This window comes from Vanellus vanellus (genome assembly GCF_965231255.1).
Source record: "Vanellus vanellus genome assembly, chromosome: 4".
Lineage (NCBI taxonomy): Eukaryota > Metazoa > Chordata > Aves > Charadriiformes > Charadriidae > Vanellus > Vanellus vanellus.
In genome coordinates, this window is record NC_138909.1 from 72,099,616 (window position 1) to 72,121,006 (window position 21,391).

Genomic DNA, 21,391 nt, shown 5'->3' on the forward strand with positions numbered 1-21,391 from the left:
TCGCCAGCTGACAGTACAACTTTTTAATCAGAATGTAATAATAAATGAAACACTTCTTCATGTTTGTCGCATCCTGCAAGACCTGGACCTCCTAACAGATCAGGACCTGCTGCCCCTTCCCTTTATTTGTGCAGCAGGTTTCTGCAGAAACAGTCTGGAATGATAAATCACCAAACAAGAAAGTGACTAGGTTTAATTTACTCATTACGAAAAATAAATGGCTGAAATGCAGGCATTTGACATTGCTAATCTAGGGAGGGTCCTTGAGACTAGCAGTTTTTCTGTGGGCTCCAAAGTCCCAGTATCATCCCAAGTTCAATGGAGCACAAAGGTGATCTTCTCAGCTGTCTCTTCTCTGCTACAACCTTCAACCTCCAGTCTGTTGAAGGGTTGCACAATTTTCCCAGATTAATCAGCCACAAGGTACAATTTGAGATGATTCAGGATAAATATTAATTCAGTCATATGGCTCTTCTGAATAGGCTACAATTTGTATGCCTATCCCCACCCTAAACCAACTCCAAATAATTTTTCAATATTTGCACCATATCGGCAACCAAAATAAGAACCGCCACACATCATCCCACACATGGCATTTTGACTATTTTTTTTAGTCAAATTTAAACAATATTTCTATAAAGAATATTTGATCTAAATCATGGATTTGATCACGGTACTGGGGCCTGTACTATTCAACATTTTTGTTGGCAACATGGACAGTGGGGTCGAGTGCACCCTCAGCAAGTTTGCCGATGATACCAAGCTGTTTGGTGAGGTAGACACACTGGAGGGGAGGGATGCCACCCAGAGGGACCTGGACAGGCTGGAGAGGTGGGCCCAAGCCAACCTCATGCAGTTCAACAAGGCCAAGTGCAAGGTCCTACATCGGGGTTGGGGCAATCCCAAGCACAAATACAGGCTCGGCGGGGAATGGCTTTAAACTAGAAGAGAGAAGGTTCAGATTGAACATTAGGAAGAAGTTTTTCACTTTGAGGGTGGTGAGGCACTGGCCCAGGTTGCCCAGAGAGGTTGTTGAGGCCCCATCCCTGGAGGTGTTCAAGGCCAGGCTGGACGTGGCCTTGGGCAACCTGGTCTAGGGAGAGGTGTCCCTGCCTATGGCAGGGGGGTTGGAACTCGATGATCTTCAAGGTCCTTTCCAACCTAAACCATTCTATGATTCTATGATTCTATGATTTTAGTGGCAATTAATAATATTTTGGTATCGTAAAATAAACAATACACAGAACATATGGAAGCCTTGCACACTAAGCAAACTGAACTTTCCATAACTGCAAAAAATAGGCCCAGGAGGGAGACAGCAGTAGCGCTCTATGTGATGCCCATTCCAAACACATGCCCCATTAATCGGTTTTGAGTCCAGTGAACTGGCACCAAACTTTACAAACAGCGAGAATAAGTCCATGAGTCAGTGAACTTCCCAGCTTTGTGGTTATACACAGAAATAAATTCAAAACCAGCAATATGCCCTGCAGATTTGTAGTGTAAAATGCTCTGTGAAAAACAGCCATCAGTGACCCGTGTTTTTGCATTACCTCATCTCCCAAAGATATTCACCACAGGTCAGTAATTTAACCCACCTGTTCCAGGGGTGCGGAGATGTTACAACCCGTCCTCACAGCTACGGTGGATATTTAGGAAGAGCCAACATCCAACATGATACTGAAATGAGACTTCGGGTAATAGAGAAGGATCCCTTGCCTTGTATTACAAGTGCAAAGGTCAGCTGTACTGGTCTTCAGGAGTTTTTCTTGTAGACTCCTAACATCTGCAAACACAGACTTTCTAGTTTATGGATCATCCAGCTAGTTCATGCACAGATGTTAGGCACATAGGCTAAAAGCAGTTACATCGTACAGTTCCAAGCAAAAAAAAAAAGAAAAAAAAAAAAAAGGATACGGAGCAGAGGGAAGGCCATTAACAAACCAAGAGAAGTGCAAATGCAAAACTCCTTCAGAACAGCGTGTTCCAAAATAGCAGGGTCCAACCCCGTATACATGCCACCGCCACAAAGCCCAGCCCTGCTGCCAGTTTTGAACAGCATGCACCACGGCCCGGCTGCTTCCAGAGCTGGAAGCCGCAATCTTGAGCAAGGAACAGCTGCCAGCTCTTGGCACGACGTTTTCCAGGGGGGGCTAATAACCCCGCCACATACAGAGGCAAGAGCCGCTTACTGCAGCTTGGCAGCATCTCAGCCCAGAGCCAGCATCTCCTGCCTCCCACTGGGCTCCTAGCCGCACATTTAACCACTAACTCCAGTAAAGAAAACAGAATTTGGCATACGAGCATGCAAGGCACATTGGATTTAAACTAAAACCTCTTTCAAAGCCTTAAAAGAGGATTAAAACCAAAACTTGATAACAGGGTGTATAAACATAACTATCACGTTTTCCCTCTTTCCACAACTTTCAGGGAAAAAAAGCAGAAGAAAACATCTCTCACTTGAGAGCAATAGCTTGGCAGCAAGGAAAAGGCAGTGGTTATTAGAGGCACAGAGGATACGTGGTTATTTATGGGTTCCCCATGTACATTGCCATCTGGACCAAGGAATTAGTGAGCACAAAAGCAACACAACCTCTTCCCGCCAGTAGGTTGGAGTCATTTGGCTGCCTTTAAGCGATAAAGGTGAATAACGCTGTAATGCCAAGCTCCGTCACTCTTGCATTTTGGTAGTTAGTTTGCCTGCCCATAGGAACCAGACTTCAAGCTCAGCAGAGATAAGTTCCTCTTGCTAATTAGGTTTCAGGTAAACCCCCTTACAATTTGTGCCACTGTTTCACGCAACTTGTGAGTTTGAATAGGTTATTTAAGAAACTTGCACTGGGAGTCCTTTTTAGCTAGGTTTCCCAAAGATAGGAGCTTCTACTGTCCCTGAGCATGTGTTTATCTGAGAGCGTCCCGGTAATATTTGAATCCACTGGCAATTTCAATCAAAAGGTAACAGAACAGTAAGGATCTGTGAGATAACACATTCTTACGAGTATCAACAAAGCAGGTAGCTGAGCAGAGGCTAAAGCTCCTGTTAAAGCATCCTTCTTCTCTGGGAGAAAGGGACTTGGTGAACCGAACCTTATTAGTCATCAGAGAATCCACACAGGAGAGCAATTCAATACCCAGATCCACAGGGAAAACAAGGTTCATCGGTTTTCATACTCTTGAAATTATTTCACACTTATAATGATCCTTTAATCTCATTCTAATTTTACTTCTCATCAGCAGTGTCCCACCTAATTACGAATGAAGCGGTCGGCAGCTAAATCAGCAACATGTTTGGAGCCTGTATTTCTCTGAGAGCAGAGTAAATCACTGCAGTGATTTTGCTCATCTCTTTAAGACCAACCCAGCGAGGTAGCCAAACTCTGAACCCTCCTTGGATGAGCAAAACCACTGGTTTAGAAGAGCTTTGTCATTGCAATGGCACGCATGAGAGATGGGATCAGCCCGAAACAGCGTATAAGAGTCAGCTGCAGTCACTACAAAGGATAAATCAAAATCCTTCCACTTCATTTATATTCCCACACAATTCAAAATAATTAAGGAGGAATAGCAATAGTGGTAGAAAAGGTCTTAAAACACCACAAAAAAAAACCAACACATTTTCAATATCATGGGAATATTTATGACAACATTCCTGCGCTTTATGCTACCACTGAACAGAAGTTGCTGTTTCAGAGTTACCTGCTGGTTCACCTTGTTCACCCTGATAGAAAATGTTCCACCCCCTTGTACTGCAAGTGGAGGATTTCTTAAGATAAATCATGAGGAAAGTCACCCAGAGCTGGGGGCCATGTTCCACTGGCTGCTTCTGTTTCCCATCACCGATGAACCTCTGTCCCTTCCCATGAATTCCCACATACTGAGGATGCATTGCTAACATTGCCTTGAGAGTATTCATCAAAAAGGGCTATGTTGTCCCTGTTGCATACAAAAATGTTTTTAAATGGTTTCTGCGTTGAAAAGCATCAAAACACATCTGTGATTGTACAAGTACGTTTCTTCTAACCACACAGACATCCACCCTGCGGCCCAAAGAAGGCAGGAGATCACAGAAGAATATTGAATTTCAGCATGTGATGATACCAGAATGTATATGCACAGGGTGAAAGAATTCAGAGACAAGTGATAAATCTGGCATTTTTTGAAGGAAGACCAGGCGATTTTGGTCTCTTTACCATCTTGGAGTGCAGAGTGAACTCTAATTATGTTGTCTGCTCCTTGGCGTGCTTGTTTCTCTATTACTTTACAAGTAATTTTGAATCTCCAAGTATTATAAAAACATCACCTTTTGTATTCTGCTGGTGCCAGTCTAAGAAATGGCATGGTAGTCATTCTTCTACACTTTTATTCTTGGCAAAATCCATTGAGTATCATTACCAATAAGGAGCTAAGATAATTACATGGCAGCAGAACCATGTCATCTCTTGAGAGACGGTCTCTGATCAAGAATGTCTTTTAACTCATCACTCCCTATCTGTATATATGCAGTCCTAGAGGAAAGTATAAAATATCAATCACATCACCAAAAATGTTCATAAAGATAGTTAGCTTTGGCAGATTATACATATCAGTGAGGCCATCAGCAACCTCGGTTACATCCGTAAATATATCAGTTTCCTTGTTCCCATCTCTGAAACATCATTTGCTGTTTTGATCTAGCTGGCAACATATTACCTGATTTTTTTAGATTTTTCAGAGGCAAATAACTTTGAATATTGTGTGCTGCAGAAAACAGTAGCTTTACAAAACAAAGGTGGCAAATCATCATTTCAAGAAAGAGCTGAATGACACTTTGGCATAGGTAAAGGATTCAGGATTTGGTTTTACAAAGGCAGTTCATAGCAGTTCTCATCAGATCATCCATCAATATTAAAAGAAATATGGGAGATCTGAAACCTCTGTATTCCCAAGAAACAAAATTCCTTCTTTTACTGTGGCCATCAAAAAAAAAAGTTATTCAATCTATATGATGCTAGGAATCCTTCCCCCCAGACAGTCCACCACCAAAGCAGTACCTGTGCACCTGCAGTAGTCTCCAGTTAAAGTCTGCACACTTTCCAGTGCCTTTCATTATTGTATTAGCTACATTAGCTGACTAATCTGATGCTATAAAACAGCCACAGCCTTCTCTGTGTAGGACTCTCGCTGGTGCCAGCACATATGAAGGGTATCTTGGAGTAAAATTGCCAGCCATAGACAATGTGAAGAGTTGAACATGCAGTATGTCCTCCGCAAACCAGCTTAAAGCACGAGGTTTTGCTTCTGCGATGACCTCTCCACAGAGCAGCCTGATGATGCGAACCACACAGGTTTTTAAAAGTCCAAAGGATGAATCTTTGTGAGATTTGCCTTCTTTTCTACACTTTGGTAGTGGACTTTTTGGTCTTTCTGGAGAGGTCCTGAAGTATAAACTATAAATTTACAGAGGGAAGCATAGTATACTGCCACATGTAATTAAGGTGGATTTAAAGAAGTAAAAAACTTTATAGACTATCTTCATGCACTTATGAAAGCATTCTCTGGTACCAGAAGAATAAAAAACCCTTTATTTCCACAACTTCATTATAATTATTAATTCATAACTCAAAGTGATATTAAAGTGCGCATACTTCAGGACAAGGTGTTACTGGTTCTTAAAACCACCCTTCAGATAAAAGCATAATTGTGTTTCAGCATGTTTCTTATGAGAAAGGCTTGCTCCAAAACTCAGAAATGTTCTACAGACTTATACAGATCTTTTAAAAACACGGCTTCTTGACATACACGATTGCTTTGTTGCAAAAGCAGTTTTATTGAAGTAGTCACTTCCATACTGACAGTTTGCTGGTCAGATCCAAATCTGATTCACTTTAGTGTGCCAAGATCAAAGCTGAAACAGTTGATCAATAAAAACATGTTTTTTTCTGAAATCAGGGGAAGATTTCTATGAAATGGAGAGAAGCGTAATGAATGCCAACGGAGGGCAAGTAACATGATTTTTATAATCCACTTTTATATTTTGTATCAAGATATGCTGCATTTTCTGATTCAAATTGCAAGTCTGTTTATGCAATGTGAATTTCTGTAGGTGCTTTTTACATGTTGAAATTAAAACTTCATACAGTGTGTCCATTATATGTACTTTTTCCGTTAGGACTTCTGGTTCAAAGAGCCTAGTGTACAAAATTTTGTTTCTGGTCTTAATTACATGCTTAAGAGGTGTGTACATAACATAGCACCTGCAAAACCACAGAGGTTTCACCAGTGTATTTTATGATGGTTGTTTTCCTTTTTTTTTTTTTGCCTACGCAACCGTGGGACCCAGAAGTGAGCTGCTCTGCAGGGGCAAACACTAGGAGAATACAAACGCATGTCCCTGAAACAGGACAAAAGAGGGAGCACCACCTGGGAACTACAGTTATAAGGTAGCGTGGTGGGCTGCGCAAACATCAAAGCCATTCTACTTACCATAACCAGCTAATTGGAAAGAGCTCAGGCCTGGAAGAACACAGAAAAATACAGATATGGGCAAAGTAAGCAAATAGGCAAAGACAAAAGTAATTTAATGTTAATGGAGTCTCTTTAAACTTCAACACCTTCGGTCCAATTCCTACAATTTCCCTGATTCCACCTTAGCCATGGACTCAAGTGACTTCGTGAGTAACGCTCCCCACATCAGAGCCCCTCCACAGCTTCTGTTACCGCTGCAGTTCTTGTATTTCACTCTGGTCCCAGCACACCATTCCTGACAGGGGCTGTGACCTCCCTGCAGTGCTCTGCGCTGTATGAAAACCTCAGTGTGGAAACGTAGCGCCAGCTTCCTCACCTAACTTCCCGTTCTTCAGCCCAGAGGAGAGCACAGCTGGGCATACGTGACAGACAGGTTCCAGACCACATGAGCTTGTTTTAGATGTTTCCATCAAGCATACGTTTTTCCTATTCGCTACCTTTTCATGTCTACCTGCATTCACCAAAGTGGATGCTGGAGCTGACACCAGTATAATAGGTTTTGTGGAATCTCTAGCTTTTTGCGTCAATTTGGCCTGGTCCAGCCTCCCCAAATGCCTTCTTTGTCACAAGTGGAGACCTTGCTTACTCCAGAAGTACCTAATTCTCAGAGCAGAGGCAGAACGAAACCACTTTCTGACAGATGCTACAAAGCACAGAGCAGCAAGCTTTCTTCTCCATTCTGTGGGGTCCTTTTCTTTTCCATCTACTGGAGGCTGCTACGAGCCTTATGAGGATGGTTCATCAGATGTAAGGTCAGAAGGCATGTTTCAAATGCAGTTCCATGACAATTATGGTTTAACTGCTCATCAGCAGGTGCTCCTCTCCCTCTCTAGCCATTCACACAGTGGTGTTATGTCCCCTGTTAAAAACATCATTTTGATGGTTATATAAAAAATACTCAGACTTTCAACAGAAAGTTTAACCCCCATGAAAAAGCAGCTCATTGCACATATATTGCTGTCACATACCAGAATTGTCTTGTCTTCTTTTTTTTTAAAGCAAAAAATCATTGAAAAATGATTCTTCAGCCTTTCTTGTTCAGTTCTGCAGTAAAGGACAAGACAAATACAGGATGATAGTAAAGATGAAACAACACCACATATCCTTAGAGTAATTATAAATTATTATTGCTTATATGAAAACCTACAGCACAAAATATAGAAGAAACTCAAGACCCAGATTTTGCAACTATGAAGAAGTCATCAATACTTTGCTTTTTTATACACACAAAACATGAGTAAAACACATGCATGTTGAGAAGTACACATTAGTATTTATGTAGGCATTACAAATGACTTGCTCTTTACACATGAAAGAATGATTTAACAAATAGTAGAAACTATAAGATTACTGGTGCACTCTTCTGTAGTATTACAGCTTCTAACTTTTCTCATACTACAGTCAAAACCCAATCTGATTTCAGAAAGGTTTACACTAGGATTTACCAGTTATCTGCTGTATTAATTGGGCTGAGATTATTCTTTTCACAGTCTATGTAGGTCAGCTCCTCTCCAGCACTGCACCCCCTTTTGAAAACATTAATATAGTTAAGTGAAAAGCCATCAACCAAGATACAAAACCAAAGCTAAAACCCCAAACTTTACTCCAAGTAAAGCCCCAATATTTCTTCCTCAACTTCTGGGCACTGAACGGGTTGCCTAAAGAGGTTGTGGTGTCTCCATCCTTGGGAGATATTCAAAAGCCATCTGGACATGGTCCTGAGCAGCCTGCTCTACATGACCCTGCTTGAGCAGGGGAGCTGGACAAGATGACCTCCAGAGGTCCCTTCCAACCTCACCTATTCTGCGATTCCATACCGCTTTTGTTTGTAAAGCTGATTTTTCCCAGCATCTAAAAAGATTTAGTTTAGTGATAAGTCAAGAAAAAATGTACTGCAATTACTCACACACAAAATCAAGTGTTTATTTACTATTTACAAGTATAAATACATTAATGCTACAAGTACTCTTGTCATGTTCTTCATTATCATGGCACCTTAGATAAGGATAACTTACTATGCAAGTAAGACGCCTTAGTTTTACTAGGCACCTGTGCAGTCACCGCCAAAGTTTAACCAAAACAAATATGGCACACGTCATAGGTGATACTGTTCCATAGTTCTATAAATCTTTAGTACTAAAAGCAACTGTACATTGAATTTTTACATTTTTGGTCAAACAGATACAGGATTTTATTATTTTTATCAAAGGATTAGTAGTTTATTTGGTCACAAGTCATAACGGCCTTCTCACTTCAGTATTTTATAGCATCAACAGCTTTTGGCCTTGCAGAGAACTTTGTTCTTTTCTTGTGGTTTTTTTTTTTTTTCCTCCAAGTCAATTGGGGAGCCATCGCCAGCAGATACTGTCGATGATCTGAATTTCATCATTTCAGTTGCAAGACAACCTTTAAAAAGAAGAGAATGAATGAGATTAAAGGTGGATGAGACCAAAACCTAAGCAGTCTAGGAAATACAGTGTTTTGCTTTCTGTTACAGTATAACACACAACTGTATAAACATGTCTTCCCTCTGGAAGATACACCATTCCTCTCTCAGCTCTCTTTTACGACCTCACACAACTATCGCTTCCACTAATTTTCTTCAGCATGTACTGCATGCAAACCACTCCTCTGCGCCCAGTAATCAAAAAGCAGAATTGTAATTTCCAGGTCCAGTGAGATTCCTTCCACACAAAGGATAACAGAGGGACCATTTTTAAAGTGAATTCCTCCTTGTGTGCACATAAAACTAAGGAAAGAGATGACACCATCCCACAGCTTCCACATAGACCTTCAAGCAGAACAAAAGAAACTGAAGTCTGTCCCAGAAAAATCCTCATATGCATAGTGTAGAGTTTATAACAAGCTACTATTTTTTAGTTTTGGAGGAAAGAATCCAGGGGAAAGCAAGCTGTTCTCTCATTTCACAAGAACATCACCTGTATCTGGACTAATGCATTTATCCTACTGGGAACTGCATAGTTATTCAGAGGTCTCACACCAGCCTCATTACAGCACCTCATAGACACACTCTTTGTGTCTTTTGCAATTCAAAATATTAATAGCACTATTACAGAGTCAAATACTAAGTTATGAGCTGCAAAACTGTTCTTTTCAGTTATTATATAGTAACAAAGATTTCTTCTAGATGTTGGGTCTACAGATTCCAGCTATACAGATTCCAGCTATAGCATCATAACATTAAACATCTAAAGAAACCCCTTATTTGTTAACTGTTAGGAAGCAACTAGAAGCTGCTAACACCTAAAACATCTTGATACAACACTTTCACATCCATCCCACAAGATATCTGGGAGACAGAATTCTCTGACAACAGACAAGTATTTGAAGACATTTTCAGATTTCAAAAAAGAAATCAAAAGAACCACTTTTCTTTAGAACAGAGCCAGAATCAACCCTGAAAGGTAACTGAACAAGGAGGGTCTGCAGTTATCACCAGGGTGCAAGTCAGATGATGCTTCTTACCCTAACAATTTTTCTTAAAATCCTCACTTCCCTTAAGCCTTTTCTATTAACAAATCTGAGACGGTCCAAGCAAAGTTTCACTTGAAATTTTTTCTTCTTGGGTTTCTGTAATCGCTGTAACTTTCTTCCCAATTTACTACACCATGGAAATTAAAGCACTCAATTTGAACCAAACAACTCTCCTGTATGCATTCCCAGCCACTGACATTTTGTGAAGCTGGGGGAACACTGGACTTCTCTCCAACCTTTCAAGGTCAACTCTCATCTGACACTTTGTGATTTCATTCACTTCTCCTCCTATTCTCACAATATTTTTTTAATGGTGCTCTGAACAGACTATTATGCTTATCAGGATTCTAATTACATTTTTTAAAAATTCTACACTAAAGTGTGCTACCCACTGTGCTGTACACCCCTGTAGCTATCCAAGAGAGTCTGCCTCATGTAAGGCTTTCTGTAACTCTATAGTCATTTTGCCAACAAATGATTTACTTTGGATTTTCAGCAAGATACACAAAACAAACAATTTCAGTTAAAATATACTCAGTAAATGAGAAGTCAGGAACAAAGGATGATATCAGTAAAAGCTACCTTATTGGCGGCTTCCAGCGCATTTATTAGGTTCTGCAACTCTTCCTTATTCATCTCTATAGAAACTGGTTTAATTTCACCATTTTCTCTCACATCCAAATCAAGATTGAGAAGTGGCATTTGCAGCATGGAGATCTTATCACTGGACAGAGCAAGCTATGCAGATTGATAAAAAACAACAACAAAATGTAAGGTGGAGCCATTAGCTTTTTAGTCTTTCACAACATCACATCTGCACTTTATATTGAACGTGTACTACCAGAACAAACACCAACATGACAAAACTAACCTCTCACAAGTCATCTCTGTAGTTCTGGGGTTTGGTCCCCCCCGCCTACTACTGTTGGGATTTATTTTTGTTTGTTAACACCAACAATATACTGAAATACTAAAACCCCTCTTCATAGCAATACATTTGTCAAAACAATGCATTAAAGTCACTGGGCTTCCACATTTTCATATTCTAGGTGAAAAGAAAGGTTACATTTGATCATGGCTTTTTAAAAATGAAGTATATGAACTCTGAAGTCACAGTATTCAAATATCTGGTAATCAACAAGGGTCTCATAGAAGGGGTCAGTTGGGAGAAAGAGGACACCATTGTGCATTTATCAACTCTACAGCTGATCAAACACTGTTAGTCAGATATCCTATTTGACAATCACTGATAAAGAGGATTACATACCAATTGTGCTTTTTGTTTTGTATACTATTATACTCAGTCTAGTATAAATAAGGCTTTTAAATATATAAAAATCAAAGATCAGTTGATAATAATGTAGGTCAGTATTGTACACACCTATCTTATTTATTTAGAGAGCAGAATGTGGTACAGCAGAGGATACATGTATCCTTGGTATGATTCAACTATGGTAAGCAAAAAAAAAAAAAAAAAAAAATCACAACCGCTCAAGGGAAAAAAAAAAAAACCACAGTGGTTTAAAGCAAACAAATACAATACTTCAGACACGTACCAGAAATCTGTATCACAAAACAGAAACTCAAAAAATCCTCCAGAATAAAAAGTTAAAAGAAACCACAAGCAAAAAGCAAGAGCTCATGTAAGTCTAGTTTATATTTTTGTCAGCAGTAAATGCAGTTAGTGACAGATCAATTCCTGTAACAGTTCATCTGAAGAACATTATGATACCATATCTGCTCTTGCAAAAATCTTTTCTATTGTGGGCATTCCTCTTTGATTTCCAAAGCTGTTTGCTGCACAAATTATTTAACACTCATTGAAACAGAAAACTATTTAACAGCTCCCATAGACTAATTAAACAACATTACTTACACCATTTATATTTTAAGTCTCTGACAGAGCTTAATTTAAAGCAGCTGTGTCTTTGTAAGCCCACAGCTCCAGCCAACTTTAGGCAACAGTTACCATTGGTTTATTATCAAAACAAGTCTAAAGATAAATTATTTCAAACTTATTATTAAATAATTGTTTATGGAAGGAATCTAAGAATTTGAAAAAAGTCACAGAAACACATCCTGAATCAGAGTACAACTCTTTAAATTAAGCAAATATTTCTTCTTCCTTTGAGTAAAAATACTGTCTGTTCAGGCCTCAAAATGATAACAGCTTTCAGGTGTTCCTGAATAACATTCAATCTTCTTTTAGGAAAGAGATAGGTATTGCAGCTTTAAAAGAAAGGAGGAGGAAAAAAAGACAACTACTTTTATGGTTTATATAGATTTCTGACAAGTCTTTGATGTGTTATCATTAATGTGCTTTTCTGATACTTGTACAAATTGAAGCATGCTCCAGAATGAGCAGGCCTACAGGATTCTACCAATAGTTACTTCTGTGTTGTGGAACACTTCTTTCAAACAACATTAAGGCAACACTCTCACCTTTAACTGCCAGTCAAAATCCTGCAGCTGGGCAGAAGAGATTGCATTTACTCTTTCCACTAGTGCATTCCTGATTTCTTCCTTTCTGCCTTTTAGACATTTTGTGATTGCTTCTCGAGAGTCTGAATTTAACTCATTTATCTGCTGAGCAGCCTACAAAAATAAAAATAAAAAATGTGATTGCTTAAACTCTGAACCACAGAAATAACATGTACCATCTGTAATAGCTGTGCCCTGTAGATATCCAAGCTTCTACCCAGACAGCTGTTATACTAGACTCCACAGTCTCATCTTTCTTATACTGCTCTTAGTAGCTGCTCTGCGTTTGATAGTTTGAGTCAGTATTTACCACAGTAAGCTATTAAAAAAATATATCTTGTAATTAAAACTAAAAGAGACCAGAGAATGGAGGTTTTATTGACCTTCCTAGACGCCACCCTAAAATCAAAATAAAAGAATCACACACAAACACCACAGGTTTAGCTCTGAAAGTTTCTGAACATCAGAGTGGAGACAAAATACACTAGCTTAGCTAAAAAGGACATACTGGTGTATGAGTTTTCCTATGGCTACACAAGTATCTTTCTTTGATCCAGCTACTAGCAGGTAATCAAAATACGAGCAATGCGCAAAAAGATGAGAATTAAGATTTCTGACAACAGAACAAGTTTTTGCAAATTTTAGACATATTGGAATGGCCTGAATTATAGTTCCTGTCCCACATGGTCCTCCATTCACAGTCTATTTTTTTTTTATTTATATATAGTCAATATTTTAAAACACTTCAATACAGTAGTAATGATGAAAGAAAAACAGAGCATGAATTGCTTTTATTGCTAATGAACAGTAATGACAGGTTATGTATTTTAAGGAAAACAGATTTAACTTGGTGATACTTAAAATATTTAAATGACCAAAACAGTATTTTAACAAGTATTATCCAATTCTATTTAAAAAATAACAAATCAGTGTCCAATTTAACTTTTTCTTTTAAAAGTCTTCACAATGTATCTCTAAATGCTGCTAACCTTCTACCTATTTGGGCTGCCTGCTACTATTCAAATGCTACACTATAAAAATACTTTAGCACTAAATAAACTACAAGATTAATCACTCCAGTATGATTTCTCAAAGTCAAGCCCAATCGGTGATGAGCCCTTACCTCTTCATCAGATATGTTTTTGCCAACTGCAGTTTTGAAATACGTCATTGTTTCTTCTAAAACCTCCATCCACTCCGACAAGCTCCAAATACTGCCATAATCCTGGTATCGAGGATACGCACGGCCACATATGCCATCAACTATTTTATGAAGGAACTGAAAGAATGTGATGCATAATTCAAGAACATGATTCTATCACTGTTAACCTACATCAGACATGATACTGATCAGGCAATTCAGTTATCACCTCTATCTTCACTGGGTACTGTCTCAATGCCTCCTCTGAAGGCAACCCATGCACCATTCTGAAAAGTGATAGAATCATAGAATTGCTGAGGTTGGAAGGGACCTTTAAGATCATCCAGTCCAACCATTAACCTACCCTGACAAAAACCACTTCTAAACCATGTCCCTAAGTACCACATCTACCCTTTTTTTTTTTTTTTTAAACACCTCCAGGGATGGTGAATCCACCACCTCCCTTGGGCAGCCTATTCCAATGTTTAATAACCCTTTCAGTGAAAAAGTGTTTCCTAACATTCAATCTAAACCTCCCCTGACATAACTTGAACCCATTTCCTCTCGTCCTATCACTTGTCACCAGGTAGAAAAGGTCAGACCTCACCTCTCTACAACCTCCTTCCAGGTAGTTGTAGAGGGTGATAAGGTCTCCCCTCAGCCTCCTCTTCTCCAGGCTAAACAACCCCAGTTCCCTCAGTCATTCCTCATAAGATTTGTCCTCCAGACCCCTCACCAGCTTTGTAGCCCTTCTCATAGAGAAGTAGTCCCTGAATATGAACTGTCCTCACCTCTCCCCAAAAGTCAGTTCACAGGGTTTGGCCACAGAAGTCACGAGGTGATCCAGCTTCACCTTAGACTTACATTTGGACCTAACTGCTTTGTGCACAGCTATAAGGTACCGCCGAGTGGCACAGCTGTCACACCAAAGGGCATCTCCACACTGGGATCGCCTGGATGCAAAAGCACATCCCAAAGCGCTGATTTCCAAGCCTGTGGATCCCTCCAGTCTATCAAACCACTGTCCTCTAGCACTGAGGCTCTTCCATACGCCTGGCTTCTTGCCCTCATGTAGCAATTTTTCTTTTGAGCACCACAGCGAGGCAAATCCATCCAGTCCGACTCTTCACCGACTGACTGCAAAGCGCTGGAGCCTCTCTGGGTAGGCCGCCCCCCTCCTCAGGGCCGCCTCACAGCGCGGACCCCTACTTTCCCCTTTCGTTTTGGGGAGGCCCGGAGAGGCCGGGGCGGGAGGGCAGCGCGGCGAGCAGTCCCGAGAGGAGGGGAGAGAAGCGGAGGGGAACAGCACCGCTCCGCGGCCCGGCGGACGACGGGCCCGACCTTCCTCACACGTACCGGAGAGCGGCGCCTCGGCCTCCCCTCAGCGAGCACCGTCCTCCCCAGCCCGGAGGACCGGCACCGGACACCACCGGGGGGGGGGGGGGTGAAGGCGCCCGCCTGCTCCCGCCGCGCCGCGCCCCCAGCCCCGGTTCGCTTCACGGCAGCAGCGGCCCGGAGGCCTCAGCTTAACGGAAGGCAGCCGCCCTATACGGGCGGGGAAGGAAGGAAGGCAGGAGGGAGGGCGGGCGGGCTGCTGCCACAGCTCCGCCTACCTCAGAGGCGCCGGGACCCCGCTGCCGCCCGCCCGGTGCCGCGGGGAGCCCACCTCGAGTGCCCGTCCGGGCGGGAGCTTCTCCAGCAGCCGCAGCATTTCCCGGTCTCTCCCGCCGCTCCGCCCCCCCGCTGGGCACGTGACCGCCCGGGCGGCACGCGAGCACGCCACCTCCCCCCTCCCCTTCGGCGGCGGTGCGCATGCGCAAGGGAAAAGACCCGCCCTCTCCCGAGATAGGTCGAGGGTTCGAGTCCCAGTTCCGCTGCTGTGGGGGGGGGGGATGAAGAGCAAACTGTTGCTCTGCGCGACCTTCAGACAGGCAGCGAAAGAAGCCGAAACTCCCAAAGTTTCACGAGCTTTTATGTGCAAAAACACTTAAACTATTTTTACATTCTGCCTAGTTTGCAGCTTTGCTTTTCACCCTTAACAGGCTAACCTTCCAACTGGTGGCAGGGAAGGATGCTCCAGGCTTACAAAATGCGCCATGTCTCTGATATTAAATGAAATTGAGGATGTTAGGGGAATTACTAACTACAGAAGTCCATGCTTCCCATACAGCATTTACCAGGAACAACTCACATCTTGTTTCTGCTTTGCCAAAGTGCTAACTGGGCCGTGGAGGAGGTTTACAGAACATGTTTAAAACCTGACCTTTCTGCACCTTCAGTTGAATGTGAAGAAGCAAAAATGCCCCGATCACTTGTACAAGAAAAACAGTACGAACTCAAGTCACAGCAAGACAAAAAAAAAAAAAAAACCTGCACAGAAATTGAAATACCCATAGGCAGACCTTGTTTCACTGAAATCACTGGGCTAATTCACAGGCGAACAATTAGGCATATGTAAATATAACACTGGGTCGTAAGAATATGAAAGCAGCTACAGGTCCATACTGGTGGATATCAGGTCTGTGGAAAAGCCCAGGCTGGTTAAGTCAGTTTGCAGCACGGCTTCTCCAAAGATGGGTATGTGGCCCTGTAGGAACAGTGTGGCGCGTGGGAGTTTGGGAGAAGAAACAGATGGGGAAGAACCGATTTGATGTTTTGCTGACTATAAGCTTTCACATCCACCCAAGTTTGCTACTGCTAGGAGACTGGATTTTTAATAAAGGCTTCTGGAAAATGTATTCAATTTTATTATGGAGAAATTACTTGAAACTGCTGTTAAATTCAGGAATAGCTGAAATTGCAAATAAAAATTATTTGATACAATTTTCAATAATAATTTCCTTTATTCTCCTAGACTGTGCTTTGTTAGGTAAGTGGAACCTATCCAGTTTCTTTCGAGTGTACAATGTTGCACACTACAAAATAGAGCAGCAGGGGGAGCTTCTGCTCCAAACAAAACAGGCCCAGAGACATCACTAGAGAAACACAAAAGCGATCCAGACTTGGAAAGAAAGAAATTAGAGGGAGTAAGGAGAAAGGTAGTGAGTGTCCCACTCAGTTGAAAGGGATCAAACAAGTGCCAAATGCAAGAGAGCAAAGAAGTAACACATGCAAGACAGGAGCACGTGAAAGAGGACCGGGAACCACCGTTCTGCCTGACACAATCACAGCGAACGCTCTCAAAGCAGCTTATTTTTTTGCAGGTCTAAGAATAAAGAGTTTCAGTTTTCACAGATGTGTTGTTTAAAATAATATTTTGGATTCAGCCCACTGACATAGGAGGTGCTAAGTCAGACCGCGCAAGGAAACCACCCCCGGGTTAGCTAAATCCACGTTTGGGAGCCCATCTACAACTACAAAGTGGCAGGGCGTACAAAACTGGCCTTTGGCAGTTTGGAGCTTGTTTGGACTTGCATTATTTGGATCTGCCATTAGGTCTTAGGCCTTAAAAATACCTGCTTTTCATGCTGATATACCACAGCAGCAATAACCCACCCCACCCCTCTGAAGGTAAGCTGTCAAATAACCACAAAAGCAGAGACGGGGAAGGAAACTTGTAGAACAGTAAGTAGGCAGACAACAGACTCCAGGACAGCAAGAAAAGCAGCAGCTTTATAAGAGAAAAATGTGAACTTCGCATTATATTATACACATTGCTGCTGACTTATAGAGGGTTTTGTTTGCATGTAGAGATAACCCACAAGCTAAACTGCAGTAATTAAACCTATTCAAAAATGAATCCTTTTGTTGCCCTTGGTTTTGGAAGAATGGCAATAATTAAAACATTGGGAAATAATTTAATAATCAGACATTTTTAATATTATAGTAACATAAAGGTGTTTTACATTCCTCTAACTATATCCAGCCGGGGAGAGCATCTGAGCACCAGTATAACTCTGTCCCACAAGGAACTACTAAGTTGGTATGTCAGTATAAATAAATAGATAGCTCTGTATTTTACCAACACAGAGGGGGCAGTAAATGGGTTTTTGAAATGCAGAGGAAACACGAGGTTGCAGTTCAGATTATGCTGAGCTAAATGCAGGTTGCCATGGAAAAGGGAGCTCCCAATGGTCCCCTAGCCCTGTTGCCACCTCTGCTTCCTCTCCCTGTCCCCTCATGCCCCCTCAAGCATTAGGCTGCCTGTGCATGAAACTGCAACTGATAATGGCTGAAAACTAATTGTTATTTTTGCACTGATATATTTTTTCCACCAGTTAGATTTCAGCCAGGTTGGAACAGAGCACCCCTTCTGACAGAAGAGACCTCAGTGGTTGGAACCAAGGGGGAAGACAAAACTACTCCTTCTGGCAGCCCAGATCTTAGATCAGGAGAAATTGGTTCTGAAACTACAGCTTGACACATGAATATCAATCAATGAACCACTTTAATTATTAAACCAGGAATCTTGAAAGCTTTTGTAGAAGCTTACACATAAACATGCTTACAGTGATATGCTACAGCTGAAGGAGATTGAAAATAATGTATCTCTAATTTTTACACTCTGACCAGCCAGTGAAGTTCATAGTAAGTGAGGTTGGATGAACAACATGACACTGACATGCAGAACATACTTTATCAGCTATTTGCTCTTCATCATCTATAATCACAATTCCTCCTGAATGAGAAATTGGTTTCTTACATAATTTTACTTGTAAAATTTAAGCAGATAAAACCATGACAAGTTTTGGTTCTCTTGCCCCCTGTGCCATTCTGTAAATACAACACTCGTGTATTCACTCGATGAGACATGAAGAGTACCATGTGCCATACATAGTGGATACAGTCTATGTCCACAGCTGTATACTTGTTTCTATCTTCCCTACCTCTTTCCAGTAAAGAGATGTAACAATGTTCTTGATTTCACTTCTCACTCTGAAATTTCAAAATCCTCTTGTTTAGTTTCTGTAGCAGTTCTGTCCTTCCAACCGACTGTACTGAAGATCTAGCAATGGCTGTGAGGGACATTCTCGTAGTTCACCATCACCTTAGAGATACACGACTTATATACCGACCTCTGTACTGTCTTTCACAGACAAGAACACACTAAAGAGATCATTCAAAACAGCTCTGCTACACTGCAAGATTTTCAGAGAGGAACTGCTATTGCTGGAGACTCTCCAAGCATACTTTGAGGTACCAGATGGGAAAAACCTTGTACATATTATTCTGAATCAAACAAGTTAATATCACATTTTTTTTAAATATCTGTACTGTATACATCTTGACACCTGCCTGGCTGAGGTAGTGGAAGGGCCAGGAGCTGATATCACACCCAGCAGGACAGAAGCAGGGGAATAGCTTAGACCAGAAGAGTGACCTACTGTATAGGCCAAGGAGCCTGTAGTTGGCTTGAGACATACACCCACTAAGGTAACAGCTCATAACTCAAGACAAACTGGAGTCAGTAACTGGGACCATATGCTCACAAGCCACCATCTTCCAGTGATCCATCTGGTGGATCTTCTGGTCACCATCTTCTGTCTACAGCTGGGCAGGCACAGACTTATTCTGTCTTTCCTCTCCTGTCCCCAAGACACACTTCTTTGCATAAGCTTCTTTGACAGGAGAAGGAGTCGTCTTTGGAGTCTCTACGAATATTCTCCTCACTCTCCTTTCCTATAATTCGGGCCCATTATTTCTTATCCTGTGCTCAGGGAACGTGCAGAGATTTTATTTTCGTCTGATCTATCGCTACTATTTTATAATGAAAAATCTATTGTTACCATTTCTATTCTTCTACCTCCCTTTTTTCATGCTTAAGTGTTCTAGGCAAATTGAATACCAGGTACGCATCAGGACTAGAATTTTACTCACCATGTGCAGGTCTAATGATTGTAATGGCTGGAATGCAAAAAGACAACAACAGAAAATTAATAATCCCTTTTAGGGCAGATGCAGTAAAACCACAAGCCAAATATTCCTCCCCTTCTCTAAGCCCAACCTTAAGATTTTAATATTATGATAAATAATATGAATGGCAAAAGTATGTTGGTGCTTTTCAAAATTCTTTGGACATCATAAAAGATAGAAGAAAATGCCCTGTGGGTAGATTATGGCGACTCTTAGCCTTATTAGTAAACAACAATTAGTAGACACTGGAATATGCTGCATAGCAAGTTGCACCAACACGTCATAATAGTAGTGGGGAGAAAGTATTCCTAAAATAATAAACACACTACTAGGTACATCTCCCCTCATCCACACAAGGAATTCATGGACTAGATTTATTATATGACCCCAAGTTGAGTGCTACTACACAAGCCACTATAGTTTTCATTTTTATCACATAATTTAAGGTAATGAAAACAGCTGTTGGTCAAATACTGGCAAAACTCTGGTTCTGCTGACAGAGGTTGTTTCAACCAAGGGCGTATTAAAGAGAAGGTAATTTTAACAGACTCAGAAAAAGCACAGTTTGTTGATACAGCTACATGCATGTTAAGAGTGCTTTTGCCAGTACAGCTTTTTTTACCACTAAATCCCTTCCAGGTTATATACAGCCAACTTGCTCCCAGGGCATACAGCCTTAGGATTTACAAGATTTCTCAGTCTTATCAGTCTGTGTCCAGTTTGACAGCACATCATGCTGGCCAGACTGCCTGGACTTCTTTCAGGTCTCTAAATAATATATAAGGGGCAGCTTTTCACAGCTACCTCCTATTTTTGCCTTTCTCTTTTCCATGGGAAATAACAATTGAATAGACATCACTGAAGATGTTCCTAGACTCCTATTAAAGAACAAATCCCATCTACCCATGCCTGTATCCAAGCTCAGGAAAGTGGAGCCAGTACACTTTACACACATAACTTTCCTTGAAGGATATTTAACATCTGGTCCCATTTTTTCTTTTCTGAGACAGACTGTGTGACTACCACACTTCAAACAGAACTAGGATAAAGAAAAAAATCCAGCCCTGACACTATATTATTTCCTATCCACTTCATCTTTTTGCATCTGAGCTTCCCCACCTGCAGAATTAATATTAAGTAATATCTGACTGTTCCTACAGGTGGTGTAGGAATCCATTAAGTTTGAGGCTTTACACCATCATGTTTATTAACTTTAAATAATATCTGATAAGAGCAAGCAGTTCTTCTGTATTTTGGGAAAAGTATGACCATGTCAGGAAGCCAGGTGTGTGTCCAGAATGATAGAAATTCTTTTTTCTTAGGATACAAGCGGCAGTGTATCAAACACAGCGAATATAGTGCTTATCGGGTATACAAAGAAATACATTGCAAAGGAGAACGAGGCCAGAAAAAAAAAAATTTGAAAGTGACATCTTCTTGCAAAGCTAACTAAATATTCATGTATCAATTTGTAAAGTAGATTTTGAACTGCAGTTGTAAGAATCTTGGACAACTTCTTTATAGTTACCAACTTTTCGAACCTTGCTAGCTGTCGCACTCTTGCTGCAGTTGTATAACCTCCATGACCCATGACCTCCATGACTCCTCAGATTCGGTTTTGAGTCATACTACTGCAATTCCCCTTTTTCTTCAGCATGAGAGTGTCTCAAATTAATGAAGATACAAGAAGAAGAGAGGCACACTGTGTACTTCTTTGCAATGGCAAACAATTTTCTCATAGTTTAGTCAGTGATGAGTAAGAGAGTCATGCTAATAAAGTCATTGTATTCCAGCTTGCTTATGTATAATCTCTCTAGGTACAAAAAAAAATGTTCTAATTTACTTAAAAGCATTACCAGCCATCTGAAAAAGTTTGAAACCCCCCTGGCTCATGCACAATTGTAAAACTTCTATAAG

At 41.0% G+C, this 21,391-nt stretch overlaps 1 protein-coding gene across 2 annotated transcripts; it reads right to left on the bottom strand.

The window, feature by feature from the left end:
- Positions 1-8,354: 8,354 nt before the first annotated feature.
- Positions 8,355-15,352, bottom strand: COMMD8 (COMM domain containing 8; the record flags this gene model as incomplete). 2 transcript variants are annotated; one of them, XM_082482191.1, is made up of 5 exons in its annotated part: positions 15,288-15,352; positions 13,604-13,759; positions 12,442-12,594; positions 10,582-10,737; positions 8,355-8,910 (listed from the first exon to the last, which is right to left on the bottom strand). In XM_082482191.1, the coding sequence occupies exons 1-5, from the start codon at positions 15,330-15,332 to the stop codon at positions 8,890-8,892; spliced, it is 531 nt and encodes a 176-aa protein (XP_082338317.1). In that variant the 5' UTR covers positions 15,333-15,352. The 2 variants fall into 2 exon arrangements, with proteins under 2 accessions (XP_082338317.1, XP_082338316.1); XM_082482190.1 differs by lacking the exon at positions 8,355-8,910 and having other exon boundaries at positions 10,549-10,737.
- Positions 15,353-21,391: the final 6,039 nt, after the last annotated feature.